The following is an 18,888-nucleotide window of genomic DNA, read 5'->3' as shown; positions in this document are numbered from 1 at the left end:
CGAAGTAAGTTAATTACAGGGCTGAGCATGACGAGGTCCACCTCGTCTTACTTGCCAGGCCCGTGCTAGTATTACTGAGTCTCGAGCACAAGCCGCCAACGGACCGAAGTTTCCACTAGCAGCATGATTCATGATTAAGCGTCTTTTCTCCAGAAAGTTGTACCCGGGTAATGATGACACCCAGCTCGGTGTTCCTTATGGCGCTATACGGCTTCCCTATGATCCTATCAAATCCGCGGACTTTACCCGGCAATGCCATACCTGAGACGCTGACGGGGTCGACTAGCAGAGGGATGAAAAACCTTACCCTGCATCGAGGATGAGACGCCGTCCCTGCACCCTCATTAGTCCAACAGGGCATGGGCTCATTAGCAGCCTCATCCAATCGTTGCTGATACCCGGACTGTCGGTGCTGGCGCTGATGCTGGTGCTGGAGCGATAACCAAGCCGATCTTTTAGGCCACCCAACAATCGGGTTGTTTGTTTGGCTGAAGACGTTGAACCTTGTGAGATCTTTGAAGCTACCATTTTTCCAGCCGTTGGGGTTCCCCCTTTTTTCTTTGACGATGAGACGGGAAGATTTGTTGTTCGTCTTGTTGATTGCGTGGCACACGGTGGTGCGTTGAAGCCGGGCCATCGACTCATGAAAGTTGGTAGGTTGTTTCACGGGGACATGCTGACATGGGTGATTCCAAGGCATCTTCCATTGTCTGCTTTGTTTGGTACTGTCCGGGGGGATATGACTGCATGCTCCGTTGCAGAAGCAGTAGATGATGCGGGCCTGGTCACTGAGTGTCTGGAAGCACTACCTACACTATGCATTTACATCTATCGTAAAATTAGACACCAACTTCGAGGCCTCATTCAAATTTCATTCAAATACTGAGTCCAATGAAGGAAATGCTAGTAAATCAATGCCTCAGCCTGAGCCTCCTTGGTCTCAACTGTATATGATATGCACATTCGGATAGCGTAACTGCTAAGTCACTTTCCCTTCTTTTGCAGTTAGATGAAGTAATAAGTGCTAATAGGGGTGATATTACAGTATATCCATATCCCTACACCTCCCAGGAGTCCGTATTGCTAGGAGACGCCTACGGACGATTTTCCTCCAGTATCCAAAAACAATAAAGCCATCTATTGACAGAAGAAGGGTCTCATCTACGAGTGAAAGCTGATATTCATGAGGCACGAGTAACCCTAACTTACGAGAAAAGAGTATAGCTATCCGGAGAAAAGAAGCCTGCAGCGGGCTTTACTTCCACTCCTGATGGTAAATTGGAATGATATTGAAGCAGAACAAGAACCAATTCCGAAGTCTAACATGCTAAGCACCGCACAGAAATAAATCTCCCCGAAAACAACGAAAACATAACCAGAAGAATCACCTCTGTCTCTACTCCCCGTGCGCAGCGCAGAACCACCTATTTAACGGACACCAAGACCATCATCTACATCTGCCATTGGCCCCAGACCCAAAGTTTGTGAATTAGCTGTGCATCACAGAGATCGATACCAGAGCCGTTATAACGGGTGTTGCCAGCAACGCGGTTTTGAAGATTTGGCCGAGGCGGATAGTATCACCGAATATCAATACCTGGACTCCCGGGATGGATACTAGTACCGCGAGACATTAGTTTCTTCTTTTTCAGCTTGACTGTTTTATTCACGGCATGAGGTATATCTACAGGGCGAGAAAAGACATGGCATGACGGTTACGTACCTCCAAGACAGCTGGGGCATATTGTTAACCAGATAGCCGACGCGAGTATGAGGAATGGGGCCTGGAACCGGTATTCCGTAAATAGAGACCCGGGTGCTAACAGTTAGATGCTGCATATATAGCAACAGAAATTTGATAGAGATGGGAGGGAAATTTACCATACCGAGGCTCCATATGTATATATATGAATGACTCTATAGAGTTCATCCGACCAGAAAGATTATGAGGATAGAAAACGCAAAACACCTAGGAGAAACGAAATGAGATGACCATTTTATCTGCCTTTTCTTCCGATGCAATTGGTTTGATATCCTTGGCTGCCTTCGAACGTGGTGTTTTGATGCTTAGGTGATGTTGGCCTCAGGCGCTGATCCAGTATCGGAATCCCGCATCCCCCGCATTTGTTGCTCCCCGTCTCATCTGCCCTGCCTTCTCCAACTCCCAACTCCGACGCTTCGAACGAGGAATCCGCATGATGCAGCTTGGGTTGACCGAGAGTCTTCCCACTCTTGTGGCAAGGCGCTTTGCTGCTGCCAAAGACGCTGGGCACTTGATATTTTCCCAGACTCATCTTGAGATTCTACGCCCTGGTGGCACCCCTGTAAGGCTACGGAAACCATACCTGGAACTCTCTGCTTTCATCGATTCACTATACGGTCACTAATTGTGATGACTTTCTCTAGTATCAACTCCGATACTGCCCTGCTCTTGCCAACAAGCCGACCGGAAAGCCCAAAGCGGACGAGGGAAACAACAAGAAACGATTCGACCCCTTCGAAAACCCGTCCCCAGACCTTCTGATCACACACTTTCCAAAAGAAAACCCGACACATTTTCTCGTATTAAACAAGTTCCCTGTCATCCCGAATCATTTCATTCTCGCAACGACTGCCTGGCGGGAACAGACGGATATACTAGAGAAGGAAGATCTGGCGGCGGCGTATGCCTGCGTCAAGGCATGGAGCGAGGACAGCCAAACTGGCGGCGCAAAGCCCAGAAGGCTATTCGCATTTTTCAACTCCGGGTACGAAAGCGGTGCAAGCCAACCCCATAGACATCTGCAGTTCCTACCTGTGGAATCGATGTCCGAAGACGACGAGACTGGGACATGGAGGCCGCTAATCGATACGGTTCCCTCACAACCGGCTTCTTCTGAATCAGAATTTCGACGAATACCCTGGCTTCCACTTGCCAATTTTGCTCTCCCCTTGCCCCCGAATGCTTCTGCCGAGAGTCTCCACGAAATATACCTGTCTCTATACAAGGCCGCCGCAGTGGCAGCAGGTGTCCCCCGAAATGAAGTGCGGTCAAGCACCGGGCCTGCGGCTGTTAGCTATAACCTTGCGATGACAGAATCCACGATGATGATCTGTCCGCGGAAGAGCGTCAGCGCCGTGGTGGAGGTTGATGACGCGGTGCGCAAGGATATCCATGAAGCGGGAGTTGTTGAGCTTAATGGGACGCTCCTTGGTGGAACGATGATGGTGAAAGCTGAAGCAGAGTGGAGTGAGTTGCGCCGGGGCTCTGATGGTCTGATGAAGGTGCTTTCTTCCATTGGGTATCCCCAGCCAGACATAAGAGAACTCGCGCTGTTATAATCATAGACATGCATTTTGTGCGTTCCAGCCCAAGCATCTAATACTCCCCATCGGAATGGGTGAGAGAGTTGGTACCTTAATAGGTAGATACTAGCTATGTATATAGTTTTGGCCATCACGTGGGGCGGCCTTCCAGGCTGAGACTCATCCATTCCCTCACTTTCTCCTTCCTCTTTACATCCGCCCAGCCTGACAAATTCTACCGACCACTATCTCGACCTGCTCGTTTCAGTTGAGTATAGGAATTGTAGAAATAAGTTATGAGCTGAACTAACGCTATTCTAGAGGTACATATGTTTCATCCCTTCCGTCGGCATTGAAGGCAGAACACATCCATTAAACATTCACATTGTCATTAACACGTATTGTTAGGCACCTTTCTATAGACTCATACCCTTGTATCGAGTCCTTATAAACGAAATTATGAGAAAACAACAGCGTCCGTTGGAGCTGCATGATCGTCCTCGAGCGTACTTTGCACTTCACCCCATTTCTTCTTGCAGGTGGAATTGCCGAAATGATACGACCCTCCGTGAGCTGATATATACTGAGCAACCTTCTTCCAAGGTATCTTGGGCTCTGGGTCTGGGCGCCTTGAACGACACGCCGAAGTGCAGATGCTGCGTCTGTCGAGTTCCGTGTATAGGTTGACAGCTTCGCGCAGAAGCCTGACCTTCACGGAGTTAGCAAGCTCTTTAAAAAAAGGTCAACTAAGCACTCACGTCGTCATCTTGCCAATGGGGCCTTCGTACGCGCTGGTCCTTGGATTTTGTCAAAGTCCGATACCTGCCACGGAGCGTTGACTCGGCCTCTCTGAATCCGCCGATCTTCTTGATGTCCCGGTATGAGAGCCCACGGCGCTTGTATTCGATAAGGAGGGCATTTCGGGCATCATTTGTCCAGGTGTTAATGCGTTCGGTGTAACTTGGTTGGTAGGAGGAGATCTGCCCGAAAGTGTTGAAGAATGAGCCAGCCGAGTTGATTTGCGGAAGCCCGTTTTGACATGAGGTATAACTGTTCGAATGTGGTATCTCGTTGAAATTTTGGAGTGAAGTTGCGTCGCCGTGCTGGTAGAAATTGGGAAATGTCGGTACGCAAGTATCGAAGGATGATGAGGACTGGGCAAAGGTTTCGAAGCCGGGTCCTATGTAGGGCAAGCCATTGATATCGTCACTTGTCTCAGTGAACTGGCAAAATTGTTCCTGTTGCGTATCGATATCGGAATAAACCTGTGGTCCATTCCACGCAACTTCGTGATCGTTTTGAGTCGTGCTGGGCTGCTGTACACCCAAATGTCGTCCTGGGATCTTCGGCATAGGCCATGGGGACACTGAACTACTATCATACACCCCATCAAGGGTGTTTGGTGTATGGTTTTCGGCCACAGTAACTGGAGAGGCTGTGCCAGGAGTATTCCCTTCTTGGAGCAGAGACTGAAAGGCTAATGTGTCATTCGCCCAGTCTGGCTCTTGCATCAAACGTCCACTGCTTTCAGACAAGTTATTCTCTTGTGGAGTCTCCATTTGTTCGAACGTCGATATCGATTCTGACAGGTTTTCAGATGCAAAATTCCCGGGTCCCATGTATGGGATGTGTCTCGGAATGGGGTGAAATAAATCGGGTGTAGGGACGCTGGCATTGCTGGAGCCATAGTCGTCAAACGTGAGCTGACATTCCGGACTTGGAGGATCAACTTTGAAAGTGCCCCAATGAGATGAACACTCTGATGGTGACTGAGTCTGGGATGTATTGGATAAAACGCTTGCACCTGGCTCGACCACTGGGAAGTTGGTTTTCCAATGATTATATTGTTCTTCGATGGCCTGGAATTCGCTAAATGGGTCGATGTTTGTTGTCTCATCGGGTGTGATCGAGAACCGTCCGTCAGTTCCCACGCAGTCGTCCATTTGAAAACCACCACACTTAGCGACGATCTCTGGAAGTTGGGGGGAGTTTGTTTGTGGATAAAAAGGCGTTTGTGGAAGAGCGTTCCCAGAGGTATTAATGGGAAGGACAGCTAAACACGAGGGATGAGAAAGAGGAAGGATATCGCGCTCAATGTCCATGTCGTTGGTAAAGCCATCCGTTTCAACAAATAGGCGGAACATTGCTGCTTTATCTTCAAGGCCAATGCCTATCCTCTCAAATTCACCGCTCTTGTCACCTATAACTGGTGTTTAAACTGATTTAAGCATGTGCATTGAGTGTTGTTGCTGCTTTATGCACGTTGTTGGGAGTACTAGGGCACCTGCATGCTAAGGGTCTCAGTCAACACCACAGTATCTGAATGGAGGGGTCTCAGAGGCAGTCGTGAACCTACCAGGAAACTTCACTCGGTATCTCTCCTCTCCAGTCAAGATAACTCCTAGAGTTTGATAATACACCGCGCCTTTCAAACTCGACAAAAGAGATGTTAGAGCGGAACTCAATCGTGAAACTTGGGAGGAGTGTATCAGCCCCCCAGGCAAGTTGCGTGCCGTCCGTATATGGGGTAAATATCTGTTTCGTGGGTGATTGGGCAAAGGCTAACGTGCAGCAGATGTGCTATGTCTCGGTGCTCACCGTGTTGAAAGAGACGATTCGAGAAGCAGCTGAACTCTATTCCGAATGATGGACGAATACACTGTTTTGGAATGTCTTAATTGACGAGAAAAAAACAATGCAAAAAAAGAATCAAAACAGAATCCTAAGGAGTGCCAACATCAAGAGAATGTCTGAGATAGAACGGCTACAAACAGCTCATCGATAGTTCCTCTCCGACGCCCCGTGAAATCTTGCTTTAATAGGGGTTTGGATTCTATAGGCTTGAGATCTGCTAAACTCCTTTCATAATGACTTCCACCCTCCTTCCTAAAGAGAGCAATTATATCAGAGCTAAGCCTTGATCTCTGGTATCTTTGTTTACTGATCTGCCGGGATTCAACATGGGTACTGCCTGAAAGGACATCATCTTCGGAGAGGAAAAAAGGGGGAGGCTCCGGATTCTTCTCTGTTACTTCTCCACGATCAATACTTGGCAATGGACAGACAGTGACAAGTCTCAACTTCCTGTCAAGCAGAGGCCTTCTCGTCCGTATGTGGCTGGATCGTTGGCTCAAGTGGCAACTGTGGAAACGGCCGCTCCGGCTGAAAGAAAGCGAAAAAGATGCAGATCATAAAATAATGACTTCAAGAACCTCACCAGAAAGGGATAGCCTGGACGGGGTGCCAGAGATTTCAGGTTTCACGGCAGTGCCCGCAGGCGGCTGGCTACATAGAGCTTTGTTGTTTCATGCATCTGATGATCTGACCCAAGACCAACAGTCAACAACATGGGGGGGGGGCATAGCTCCGCTGCGTACGGCACCATCCCCAATCATATGGTATCATTGGGGCCCAAGAGATCTGCGAACGTTTGATCGGGGGATTTTCCCACCGTTGGATCCAGGCGTCGCTCTCCCGTCCCGACGAGCTGCGCCAGTAGGCTTACCTCAACACCCAGGCGGAAATCAACCAGCCCTCTTTGTCTAAGGTATCATTGGGGATTCGTTCTTCATCTCTGTGCTCTGGATGGCCTATATCAGGGGCCAGTATTAATACGCTTCCGCGTACGCAAACCACACGTTCTTGGTTAACCGAAGTCTCAACCCAAGGCGAAGCCTTCTTTCTATCGTATCATGCCAAATTTTACCCAGGTGATTCATTTCTACACCCAATACATGGTCCCAATTGGATCATGGCCTCAGGAAATAAAAAGCAAGTCATGCAAACCAACTTCAATGGTTTCTGTGGATTTCCAAATGATAAGCTCAATGTGGACTCCACTTTTGTCTCTAGATCATGTTTGTTGACTGCAGGTTATGAAGAAGTGTTCTGCAGAAGTAGATACGCGTAGGCCAAGCCTACATTGGGTGGACGGATACTTTCCTGCGCGGTGCAATCGCAATCGCAATTGTGGCGTCTGAATGGACGAAAGAAACCCCAGCTTGGGCACAAGAGGCAAAAAAAAAAAAAAAAGAAAAAAGAATAAGAAAACGAAAACGAAAAACGAAAAACGAAAAAACAGAAAAAACAGAAAAAAAAGCGTAATAGTTCGTGCTCTTTTCCCCCGCATCATCTTTTCCTGGATGGCTTCCAGCATATTCGCAGTGCAACCACCAACGCATTGCTCTCAATCCGATCAACCTGATCTCGCCCCACGCCCAATTCCAGAGTTGTGGGAATGCAGGCTAGGCTAGTGCCGCTGTCAGCTCTGATTTTTGGCTTCCTCCCAACCCAGTTACACGACGTTCTTTTGTTGAGCGAATGTGCTTGCGTGCGTGGGTTTTTCTTGGTTAGGGCTGCGCGTTTAGAGGCCAACCGCAATAACCTATCTGTTGTTTCCTTGCGTGCTACTTTTCGACAGCTCCCACGCCGCAGGTTTGGAAGCAATTGTAGAAAAACCTATATTCATTCTAATCTTCCGATTTGTGTATGCTCATATCTATTAATGGACTTCATACAGTGCTTTCTCCTCGTGTGGACCCGCGCTCCTTTGGTCTTCCTTTCCCGGTTCCGTTTGACACTTCCATCTGGCTTGCCGTCGTCCGTTGGCAGGTGTCTTAAGCCACCGGCTACGGTGCACGCTCCTCTAGTTCTCAACCCCCGAAACAACTGCTTCATGTTCTATTATTACCTTTGGAGGGTTGTTTTCCCGGGTTTGCTCCGCTGCCGTTCCGCTGGGGATGGCCAAGAGAGTTGTAGGTACATTTCCGTCGGAGTATGCACGGACATGCAGCACACAGCCTTGGTCTCCAAGGCATCTTTGACGTATCTACCAAGCTTAGCCCTCACCGTAAGGAACATGCTTGCCGGCGACCCCCTCGAGCTCATTGGTAAATAAAAAGTGATTCATCCATTCACCAAGCAGGATCAATAACCATAAACAAACATAACTGTCACTCGGGAGAGGCACTGAAAATCCGACCCAGTGAAAGCGAAATCGAACAATGTACAGGGAAAAGTGGTAAGCATACATATCGCGTTTACCTCGCTTTCCTGCGTCCCGTCGGATTCTTGCTTCCCTGGTGGCTAGCAAAATGATCCAAAAGTCGGTCAACCAAAAGCACTGCGTCCTGATGAGAAAGATATACCACAGTTGCAAGCCGGCAGAAGGGACTTACCTCCAAATAATACAAATGTAAATGCGTACAGTATAGTTGGTGATTTCATGAACGAATAGGCAAGCTCAAAATGCTTAGCAAAGATGGTGAGGCACCCCAGGAAAACACCGGAGATGACACGAACTGCCACCCCGATTCCCAGAGCCAGCGGTTTATCATGACGTCGAGCCAGGAGTCCAAAGGCCGCAAAAAGAAACATTGCAAGTGACGCGACAAGAAAAAAGTACACATACACAAATCCCAACAGTTCAACGTACATTCTTAGAAGTTGGGGGCTACTCATTGTGCTAACATGTGCAGTACGTGGCGGCACAATCCTCATACTAGAAAAAAGGGCGGAGGTTACGTTCCCAACCAGATCATTGTACATGTTGCTAATGAGTCTAAATCCAATTGTCCCATTTTCGGGACAGATTGGATGGTTTGGAAGGTCGTTCAATATGTCGTAAATTGCCTTCTGTTCCCCAGTTGCGCCTCGGCTGTACTGAATCTCCATATCCTCTATTGTCTGCCGAAGTAGCCTAATAGCAACTCGTGGTTCCGGTCGTGGCTCTTCACATGCGGACAGGATCGTCTCCGTAAGATACTGCAGCTTCAAAGTGATATCCAAAGTCAAGGCGAGAATCTGCGACCCCTCCAGGAGGAGGATGAGAACCACGTGAAACGGAAAATGCAGCTGGGCCCAGATTTGCTGCGCAAATGTACCCATGGCCCGTCTCGGAGTAAGATCAAAATACTCTTGCCAAATAAAATACTAAAATGCCAGTGTTAGCTAATTCCAGCATAAGGAATTGTACTATGGATGGTCAGTGGGGCCTTACGACGTTGGTAGTAACACCTAGAATATGCACAAACGACCATTTGGTCCAGCCGCCCGGCTGCACTGTCTTGTTGACAAGTCTTGTTACAGAAATGACACCTTCACCAATAATAATCAAGGTAAGTAGTCCCATACGGACGTTCAGGTGAGTATCCTGAAATCCGATGCCCGGAGTAATACAGGAGGTGGCGATTATTATCCACATTTCAACCCAAAACAGGACGAACCAAACAGTCCATATGTAGGGATGAGCTGAGTCGTCGCCGAAGGCAAAATACATCTTCCAAACAGTTAGCCGGTGGTGTACCTCCTTATCCAACTGAATATTAGCTTACTCCCAAGTGGACCGCACTCGAAATGCATAGGGTTGCAGCTATAACGCATAGTCCTTTGGCAGCGCTTCTCATCCGCCTGCGGATGAACAAGGTACTAATGGTGTATTGTAGAGACAGTAGGAATCTACTTCCGGCGAGAATAAGGCTCAATGATTGGAAGGCCCAAACATTCTCGTCTTGAACATGCGTGGTGAACCGTGTGCCTGCGGAAGCAAATCCGACCATAGCCGCTAGTTGTATTCCCTTGCAGAGTCGTTCGAAAAGCGAATCCCGTGCAAAGCGGATATCAAACATTGTTACTTGGAGCCAGCTGAACCAAATCACTCCGAGGAATCCGATATAGGCTCCTAAAGCTAATACTGCAAATTAGATCTCGGGCACATAGTCCGCGAAAGTTTACACACCTTCTACATTGTTGATTTCATGTGTAGCTGTGAAGGTAGCTAGGTTCGCAACAAAAAACAAATCGAAGAATAGCTCGATTGGAGTGGCGTCCGAATGGCGATAGAGGTGTGGAGGAACCCCATCCTTCTCATCAATAGGTGTCTCAATCAGAGCTAAACCCCTACGTGGCCTTCCCATGACGAGTTACTATTATACAGAACTTAGAATATGTCATGTTGGCAAGACTCACCGAGTAGGTTCACCTGCAGGTTCAGGCTGGGATAGTGGCCCGCGACCCAAAGAGAAAAAGGGCGTTCGATTCATCGGGCAGGAGCCTCCACGAAATAGTGTGAGTTGTCTTCGGTGAGGCTAGTGCACTTTTGCTAGTGCACTTTTGAAAGTTCAAATTGGTAGAGTCAAAGAACAGAGGTTCCCTAGCGCTCACTTTGATGTCGCACACGGTGATGATGGGGTTGACCCGGGGGTGGGTAGCACCTGCTAAATTGAGGCCTCCTGTAAAGCAGGCGCATACGCTTCGAATCGACTCAGGATTCACTTTCCGAGTTTGGCTTGGATATCATGGACGACCCAATATTTTCTAATCCTCGTGAGCTCTCGAGATCAGTAGTTGCGGGAGTGGTAACCTCGGATCCCGGTGTGACACCAGCTTCCTGTTTGAGCTTTTCATAGTGATCTCCAGTCTCTTTTATCAAAGCCTGGATCTCGACTTCTCTAACAGATATATCGGCCTTCTCCTTCCTCAGCTCCTCCATGCGGTTGATCATTTGTGACCTAGATTTCTCCAGAACGGCAAGATTCATCCGCAATCGGTCTAGGCATGTTGAGAGACGTGGGAGCGATGTCATCTTTGGGGGTGTCTTTGGTCGATCCACGGGGTATTTGCCATAACCCACTGCAGCTCTAGTTTGTGCTGCTTCATAAGCTGCTTTCTCCTCCAGGTCCGAATCTTCCTCATCCGAAAGTGCCTCAGCATCCTCAATAAGCTCGCGCATTGCTTCACGCTGCTTCTTCTTTTGTTCGCGTTCTGCCTTTTTCCCTAGGGATATGCGCCCATCCTCAACGTACTCGTCGAACCCTTCCGCAAAGTCTTCATCATCTCGCTCCAGCCTCGTATCCTTGTGATCTTCCCTATCTGCCACTTCCCATTCATCCTCTGCGTTCTCCTCGAGCGAAATATAGTCCTTTTCCGTGAGACTATGACTGTCGTGTTCCTTTGCTAGTCTTGCCCGTCGAGCTTTCTTCTCCCTGATTTCGGCCTCGGTAGGGATCGCCGAGGGAGCAGTCACTTTCATGACTTCACCAAATTTTGCCGCCACATCCACCTCATTGTCATTCGTATCGTCGGCTGGAGGTTTCGGGGTTGAAGCCGTTTGGTTTCGAAGTTCATTCAGGTAGTCCTCATTGTAACTTGGTCGATCTTGATCGGGCCCGACTCGTAGCGGAAGCTGATTATTCGACCCCGACGGAGTCATCGATCTTTGAAATGCGTTCTTTTCAAGCACGCGCCTACCCAAGCCATGTTTCTTGGGGACAATAACCTCGCTTTCATCCTCACCATCCTCCGTCATTGAAGTCTCTCCGGCTCCAAATGAAAGGCGTGATTTGGATTTTTGCTTCGTTTTTGAGTTTACCGGTCTTTTCACAATTGGTCCAGAGTCTATAATATCGCAATCAGTCCACGGGTTACCAGATACAGTTTGATTGATTGATTGATGCGGGGGCTTACCTTGCTCTCCTTCGTCGTTGTCCTCGTCGGCTCCGCCGACCTTGCGCGGCTTCCTTCGATTAGCAAAGCCAGAGCTCATATCGAAAATCCGTTGTTCCTTCTCAAGTCTTCAAACAACGTATCTGGGAAGGAGTATTGCTCTGGCGAGTGCGTCAACCGGGATTTTTGAGCTATCGGGAACATTGTTTTTCCGAGAAGCTCGCACCCGCCGATATCAAAAGTTCCGCATCGCGACCACCTCTACACCAAGGCAGGAAATTGAACCAAGACCAAGTCGCCAAAATGCCTCAAGCCCAGCCCGAGTTAAAGAAGGTGTGTCTCGATATTTATCTACTCGCCGATGGCCCGAATAACAGCGCTAACCTACATGGCCCACAGTATATGGAGAAGCGGGTGTTCTGCGAACTTAACGGAAACCGCAAAGTCATTGGCGTTTTACGCGGCTACGATGTACGTCCAAATGGACCCAAGTCCATCTGTTATTTCTTTTACCTTCGTGTTTCAGTTTTTCGAGCGTGCGACAGAAGTTACATGACTCCGTTGCCGGGATAGATAGGACTAACGCCGCATGTGCCATACTAGGTGTTTATGAATATCGTCCTTGACGAAGCTTTTGAAGAGAAGCCGGGTGGAGAAAAGGTTGCTATTGGCATGATTGTAAGTTGCACGCGCCATCCAAGGCCTCTCAGCCGGTCCCCTCTTTGGATGTTAGATGGATGCTGTGAAACTAACCACTTGTACGCCTTATTTGTAGGTCATTCGCGGCAACTCAGTTGTCATGCTTGAGGTTAGTTCTATTTCCACCAATTCAAATTTCCCATTCAATCAGATTGCTAACGTCTGCTTTTTCACTCTAGGCTTTGGAGCGGATAAGCGAGAAATAGACAGACTATTATAGGTTGCGTGTGGAGGGTGGAGACGTCCGGACGTCTACGTTTTTTCTTTATACCATACATGCATGTATGTGGGTTACTTCAAATATCAAGGAGTTCACGGGTTGGACCGCTCGCGTGGAGCTATCCGAGGGTATCTTTTTTGAGATTTTATTATGCTTATGAGAGGGAAAGGAAAAGAAATTTGAATAATACCTACATATGTCTATCCTGAGTAGACCAGTGGCTACGTGCTCCTTTGAATTAATACCTGCCAACTACATATACTAGCACATCGGAGTAGTTAAGGATGATATGCAGAGAGTCAACTGCATTGAATAGATCCGGGGCATAGGGAAGATTTAAAGCAGCCACACTACAGATTAAAACCGCAAGTAAAGCTTCTTGGAGCCTGTATAGGACTATATTCTAGTTGTCCAGCTAAGATCCATCCCAACCTCACGCCCCAAATCTCATATGGCTAAACGCGATCCAAACACCCAACCCACACCGCCAAAATATAGAGAGAAAGAGATAAAAATAAAAGAAGATAACGGTACAATACAGGTATACTCATTAAAGGATTCTATTATTATTGTTTGGATCCGATTTTCAATTTCAGCTTGAGCCCACCGCCAGGCGTAGACGGGGTTGCTGGAGTTTGTGACGCTTGTGCTGCTTGTGTTGGGGCCGCTGCGAAATTCGGGATGTGGAGCTTGGGTTTTGATTGTGAGGAACTTGGACCCGGTGTGTTTGAGGATGGAGTGCCGGGGTTGGGTTTTGGCTGCTTGAACGTGACTCGAATAGGGGCGGCTGGTGCGTCTTCTCTTTTGCGTTTCGTGGATGTAGTTGAGTATTTGGAGGGGTGGAGGGATGTCCGGGCCTTGTTCGTGCGGAAGAAATGAAGGCGGCCCTGTAAACATGGATTTATTAGCTTTTTTTTTTTTTTGGACGTAGTAGAGCTGTGCTAGGGTTTACCTTTCCGAGGTGCTTGACGCCCCAGTACCTGGGGTATTTTAGGGCAACCTTCTTTGACGTTATGGGGTCGTATATGACTCTGCATAGATCTGTGAGCTCGGAAAGCTCCAATACACCGATTGTTGGGGAGCTGCATGCGGCCCAGAGGCACTCCTTGAGCACTTGATCGCCAGAGACCTCCGCCTTAAGGGCAGCCAAAGCCCCGGTGACAGTTTGTCTTCGGGCGAGGTCCGCCTGTCGAAGTTCCGTTGAGGATTCTTGCTCAATAATTAAACCATCAGCAGCTGTCGATGGCTCTTTGACAACGCTGCGTCCAAATGCTACGGGCGCGAGTGCTTTTCCGAACAAGCCGTGAAGCCGCCACCTGAGCCATACCGAGTGATCATTGGACAGAGTGAAGACAAACCATCGAAGTAGCTCGGGACTTTTGAATATATCGAGTTCGATGAGACATTCGAAGGCGTCTAGGCGGAGGAGATCATAAGTGCCCACCCGTGTATAAGGGAGGAACTGCATAACATCGGCATCCGCTATTTTAGCCTGCATGAGCTGCATCTGGCAATGTAGAGCTGCACGAGAGTACAGGTTTTGGAATGAGCTCGACCACTCGTCCATTCTTCTATAACGATCAATCTCTGCCACAGCATCTTTTTCGAGTTGTTCTTCAGCTTGGGCTTCTAGAACGGCTTCCATATCGAAGTCATTGAGTTCTTCGGTGCGGGTTTCAGCTCTCCCGAGCATGGCATGGCATAGAGACCTCATCAACGTCGCGACGTAAAAGTTATCCGAGTACTTTTTTTTTTCCGTGAGCGCAATCTTATTAAGTTTTACAGCAAATATGTCTGCTTACCTCATTGTTTGAGTTGTCGTTGAACTTCAGCTTGTCATAAAGAAATCGCTTAACTCTCATTGGGGTCTTGCCGCTGGCGTCTCGCACTCTAGAAATCGCCTCCGGGATGACTAGTTGGAGAACGTACGCGGCCCTGTCTGAGAAGTCGTTTGATCTGGTCATAGGGGAGTCCGGTAGACAGAACATTTCCTGAAAGGCTTTCTCAAGGTGATAAAGTCCCAGCCAATTTATCTCCTCCTTGGCATGCTTTACTAAAGCCCGTGCCGCAGCCACACGGATCCCGTGAAAGTACCTTCGATCCATTAATGTTCGAAGGAAGATGGTTGATATCAAAGGATGCTCCTTTTGGACGGCCATATACTGGAGAGACTATCAAAGGATAAGTAAGAAAAACACGGAAGGTCGCAGCGACAAACCTCTAACTGAGCTACCACATCACGGTCTTGCTGGAGTTGTGAAAGATACATGTATCCAGGCATAACCAGTGATAGCTTGCAAACCCATTCGAAATCTGCATCCATGCGAATCCATTCGTAAGATTCCTGGCCCATTCTTTCTTCATCCTCTTTACTCCAATCTGCGAGTCGCCATTGTTGCATTTCTTCCTCAGTCTGCAATACGTCTCCAAGGCAGTAGAGCAGGATATCCTCCTGCACCTCTGCATTTCCGTCCGTACCTATCACGGCCGCGGCGCGCTCTTTTTGTCGCTTGTTCCTTTTAAGTCTTTTATATTTCGTGTTATACGGTATATCGAACTTCGTGACGCCTTCCTTGATCTCGACGATGTGTTCGTAAGGGGTACCGTCAGCTTCGTGAATTCTGATCGTCATGGACCCAGTAAAAACGGGCTGTATTGTGCCAGCATACACATTCCGAATTTCTTCTTTGACGTCGCGCATGAAGGCATCTTTTTCCAAGTCACGAGTACTTGGTTGATCAGACTGGACTTGTTTGATCATCATTTCCACCACCAATTTCTTCTTATTGAATCTTTGAGTTGCTTGGAACCGAGGACACCCGGCACCATAAATCCACTGATTGAAAAATGTGTCCAACTTTGCGTGTCCGAGTCGTTCGCAAGTCTTCTGAAAATAGGATGATGTAACGGCCCCATTGGGTATTTCTCCCATGCGAGCGTTTAAGAAAAGGCGAGAGATAATTCGGGACATTGTTGCCTTTCCGCTGGCTTTGGTGAGGCGCCGGTCCAGAATAAACAGAACCAGCGGCGCTTTGAGCGCGATGAAGTCAGCCTCTGATGGATCTATGCTGAGGATATTTCCCATGTCGTGGACAGACGGACGCTCGTAGTCCAGATCACAGACCCGATCCGACATTTGCTTTAGTCGAAAACGGTATTCGTTATTCCCGCAGAGTTTTCGCATGAAGGTGTCCGTCATATACCAAGCAACGCCAACTGTTACCCAAGTATCAACTGCCTCCTTTGGCACAATATTGACACCAATCCACTGGACGGCAAGCGCATGGGTGATTGAACGAGTGGAGTCGTACATGGGGTCAATTATCTCCTCCGGGAACAGAAGATGGCTGCTACATATTGAAAAGCAAGACGTTGGTAACGTATCTTCCGGTACGTCATCGACAAAGCACATCTTGTAGCTCGCAAACGGGTATGATCCATAGGTCAATGAGAAATAATCGATGGCCTTTGCCATCGGAAAACAGGTGTTGCGAACTTCATCACCCCTTCCTGGTAGGCAAAATGCATGCAGTGGGATGGCATTCTGACCAAGTTGTTCATCTTGGTCGCTTTCACGGAAATCGGCAAGGTTGACATACTCAAATGGACCAACAGCAAATCCGATTTGCCGGGCAGAAAGAGGGGAGTAAGAAGCAAATGAGACCGTTTTCTTGCTGGGATCTCTTGAATCAATAATGTCATCTGTTAAATCCCCGGAACAGACCACTGACATATCCATGGCCTCATCGTCAGGTGCCATGAATCGATCGTGGTTCGTGGTTGATTTTGGACGAGCTCCAGACCCACCACTTGTTTGATCCCTCGATTTGCGGTCGAAAATATCGCCTAGCGTGGCCGCGCATTTGATAGATATTTCCCAAGTGCAACGCGAGGAAGGGTCATCGACACAAGGGAAAAGCGGGCATCCAGTCCCATAATCAAGAGAGTTTGTCGTATAAACGTGCGGATAGCGCTTGTCACCACTCTCTACACCAACAAATTGCAACCCATCCCGTATGTTCTCGACGATAAATTCGATATTCACCGTAAGCGCTGTAAATCGCGGAAGGGACGTATCCGCAGTCTTCGAGCTTAAAGGACCTTCCGTATCATCAGCTATTCCGGGAGCACGCAGTGCCATCTGATCTTGAGCCTCCGTAGAAAATGGATCGAGTTCTTCAATGCGGACGCTTTTGGGGAGGGTCAATAGGAGTTCGGGTTCGGGTCGGGGTTTGAGGAGGCCATCTATTTTCGACGAGAGGCGTTGGTGATAATGGGGTCCGTAGAGTTGGAGGGACTCGTAGGGGTCGGTGTATTTGACGGTAGGAACCTTTCCGCTGACATTTAGACGCTTCAATTCCCCCTGTCGGAAATTCAGTCGAATAGTGCGCAGGTCCTTGTAATGAGGGTGAATGATGATCTCCGTTTTGCCTTTGAGACTCCGGTTTGCGAAATCTACCTCCAGTTCAACCTTCTGGTGGGCAACCGTATACCCCAGGCCTGGCCAGCTTGGGCCGGCGGGAGTATCAACGACCCCCGGCATTGCGCAAGCTACTCAATCGTGTACTGCGCCGCGAGGGCCAGGCTGACCATCCACCGTCATGTCCAAGCTCAAGGAGCAGTTGTACAAGGATCCGAAATCAAACTAAGCGATATTGCGACCGCTATCTATTCGGATCAAACGGTATCCGGGGCGAAGGCGTTGGTAGCAGGAAGTTCAGTGGATGAAAGAAGCTGCGAGGTCGAGTGATTATGTGTTTAACGAGCGATAACACAACATGAACAATAAATGGAAAGGCGCAGACTTTAAAATAAAGCAATAGCCCCGATGCACAGATATTTTTGTTCCCGAGTCTCAGGCGCCAAGCGATTCCCTCACCCTTTGATGACTTTCTTCTCATCACGCGTCTCAAAAGGGTTCACAAGCATCCGAAGCTGCGGAGCTCTTTTGGAGTCACGTGGCGTTCACCAAAAAAGAAGGCTGAAGGCTGATCACAGATTAGAGGTTTACAACTAAATATTAAATCACAGACTACAGGCCTCTCAGCTAACTTTCTTGGGCTTGTCCAGGGTTATGCAGTGCACTGTAGCTAAATAAATATTCTCATACACCGGTCAGCCTCACTAGTTGTCTTGCTGCTGTGAACGGCAAACAGCCTCAGGCCGCCCACTAGCCCGACTGAGTCCCCGCATATAAGCGCGGAGTATATCCATATTAGATATTGAGTTGCAGTATACGAGACACTCGGTAGACCTTGATTTCTTTTCTGCCGTCCAGGTGTACTGTCCCAAATCTCACAATGACTTCTCAGCCTGCAAGTTCAACTACAGTCCCTCTCTCCCCACTCAAAGAGGGCATTAAAAAGGCGTACAACACTATCTCGAATACCTACTCGGACTGGACAAGGACACATCATACAACTCGAATCAAATACCTCAACTTACTTCTCAAACACCTTAACTCCAATGCGCCCACCCCACAATCGGTGTTGGAACTAGGCTGCGGTTCTGGAAACCCTATCACCTCTCTCCTCGCATCTAGTCAGAGTCCCACCAACAGTGCAAATACTAGTAGCTCGGCTCCCAGGTTCAAGGTTATTGGAAATGATATATCGCAGCAGCAACTTCATCTCGCATCGGAGGTGCTAAGTTCATTTAAAAATGTCGAACTGAAGGAAGGGGATATGATGGATCTATCCTTCACAGAGAGAAGTCTTGACGCAGTACTGGGAATGTACGCGCTCATTCACCTACCCAGGGAAGAGCAGAAAGTATTGTTGAAAAGAATCCATACCTGGCTCAAGCCTGGTGGGTATTTCCTTGGGAACTTCGCAGTGGAGGAGCAGGAATCGGCGTTTGATCATACTTGGTTGGGTTGTGGGGCTGACGGCGGAGTTATGTTTTGGAGTAGCTGGGGGGAAGAGAAAACGTGTGGTATTTTCGCCGAGATTGGCATGGAAGTGATTATAAGGGAGGTGGTTCAAGATGCTGAGGAGGGCAGTGATGGGGGGGAGAAAAGAGTATTGTTCGTGTGGATTCTGGGGAGGAAGCAGCAAGATATATAGCCAGAAGCAGAGAAGCAATGAACCTGATACAAGTTATCAAATCCTGGATCAAAACTAAGAATTATAAGGTGCCATGGACCATGATTCGCAGAAAAAGCAAACATGTCCGAACTCTCAACCTCCAGAGCCTCATGAAAACATCGAGGATCGAGACCTGGAGCAACTATAACACATGGA

At 48.3% G+C, this 18,888-nt stretch overlaps 7 protein-coding genes across 7 annotated transcripts; 3 read left to right on the top strand and 4 right to left on the bottom strand.

Moving 5' to 3' along the window:
- Positions 1–115: 115 nt before the first annotated feature.
- Positions 116–700, bottom strand: ASPVEDRAFT_79519 (uncharacterized protein; the record flags this gene model as incomplete). The annotated part of the gene is made up of 1 exon (XM_040816705.1): positions 116–700. One exon carries the CDS (start codon positions 698–700, stop codon positions 116–118), a length of 585 nt encoding a protein of 194 aa, XP_040663596.1.
- A 1,288-nt stretch (positions 701–1,988) lies between these two features.
- ASPVEDRAFT_880212 (putative bis(5'-nucleosyl)-tetraphosphatase) lies at positions 1,989–3,557 on the top strand (the record flags this gene model as incomplete). The annotated part of the gene is made up of 3 exons (XM_040818220.1): positions 1,989–2,057; positions 2,088–2,324; positions 2,407–3,557. The coding sequence occupies 3 exons, from the start codon at positions 1,989–1,991 to the stop codon at positions 3,319–3,321; spliced, it is 1,221 nt and encodes a 406-aa protein (XP_040663595.1). The 3' UTR covers positions 3,322–3,557.
- A 185-nt stretch (positions 3,558–3,742) lies between these two features.
- Positions 3,743–5,387, bottom strand: ASPVEDRAFT_125683 (uncharacterized protein; the record flags this gene model as incomplete). The annotated part of the gene is made up of 2 exons (XM_040806294.1): positions 3,743–3,994; positions 4,044–5,387. The coding sequence occupies 2 exons, from the start codon at positions 5,385–5,387 to the stop codon at positions 3,743–3,745; spliced, it is 1,596 nt and encodes a 531-aa protein (XP_040663594.1).
- A 2,735-nt stretch (positions 5,388–8,122) lies between these two features.
- On the bottom strand, positions 8,123–11,827 carry ASPVEDRAFT_24756 (uncharacterized protein; the record flags this gene model as incomplete). The annotated part of the gene is made up of 9 exons (XM_040809691.1): positions 8,123–8,253; positions 8,463–9,216; positions 9,284–9,562; positions 9,618–9,976; positions 10,022–10,182; positions 10,252–10,370; positions 10,447–10,514; positions 10,558–11,679; positions 11,749–11,827. The coding sequence occupies 9 exons, from the start codon at positions 11,825–11,827 to the stop codon at positions 8,123–8,125; spliced, it is 3,072 nt and encodes a 1,023-aa protein (XP_040663593.1).
- A 203-nt stretch (positions 11,828–12,030) lies between these two features.
- On the top strand, positions 12,031–13,002 carry ASPVEDRAFT_184989 (putative small nuclear ribonucleoprotein SmG; the record flags this gene model as incomplete). Its single annotated transcript, XM_040808935.1, has 5 exons — positions 12,031–12,060; positions 12,127–12,198; positions 12,331–12,405; positions 12,503–12,535; positions 12,606–13,002. 5 exons carry the CDS (start codon positions 12,031–12,033, stop codon positions 12,630–12,632), a joined length of 237 nt encoding a protein of 78 aa, XP_040663592.1. The 3' UTR covers positions 12,633–13,002.
- ASPVEDRAFT_37265 (transcription initiation factor TFIID subunit TAF2) lies at positions 12,973–17,542 on the bottom strand. Its single transcript, XM_040811432.1, has 4 exons — positions 14,865–17,542; positions 14,449–14,817; positions 13,599–14,390; positions 12,973–13,533 (listed from the first exon to the last, which is right to left on the bottom strand). Exons 1-4 carry the CDS (start codon positions 17,187–17,189, stop codon positions 13,213–13,215), a joined length of 3,807 nt encoding a protein of 1,268 aa, XP_040663591.1. The 5' UTR covers positions 17,190–17,542; the 3' UTR covers positions 12,973–13,212.
- Positions 17,543–17,713: 171 nt separating this feature from the next.
- Positions 17,714–18,863, top strand: ASPVEDRAFT_37263 (class I SAM-dependent methyltransferase). The gene has a single exon (XM_040811431.1). The coding sequence runs from the start codon at positions 17,947–17,949 to the stop codon at positions 18,709–18,711; it is 765 nt and encodes a 254-aa protein (XP_040663590.1). The 5' UTR covers positions 17,714–17,946; the 3' UTR covers positions 18,712–18,863.
- Positions 18,864–18,888: the final 25 nt, after the last annotated feature.

The sequence above is a fragment of the Aspergillus versicolor genome (assembly GCF_001890125.1).
Source record: "Aspergillus versicolor CBS 583.65 unplaced genomic scaffold ASPVEscaffold_2, whole genome shotgun sequence".
In the NCBI taxonomy this organism is placed as follows: domain Eukaryota; kingdom Fungi; phylum Ascomycota; class Eurotiomycetes; order Eurotiales; family Aspergillaceae; genus Aspergillus; species Aspergillus versicolor.
This window is presented reverse-complemented; position numbering and strand designations above follow the sequence as displayed.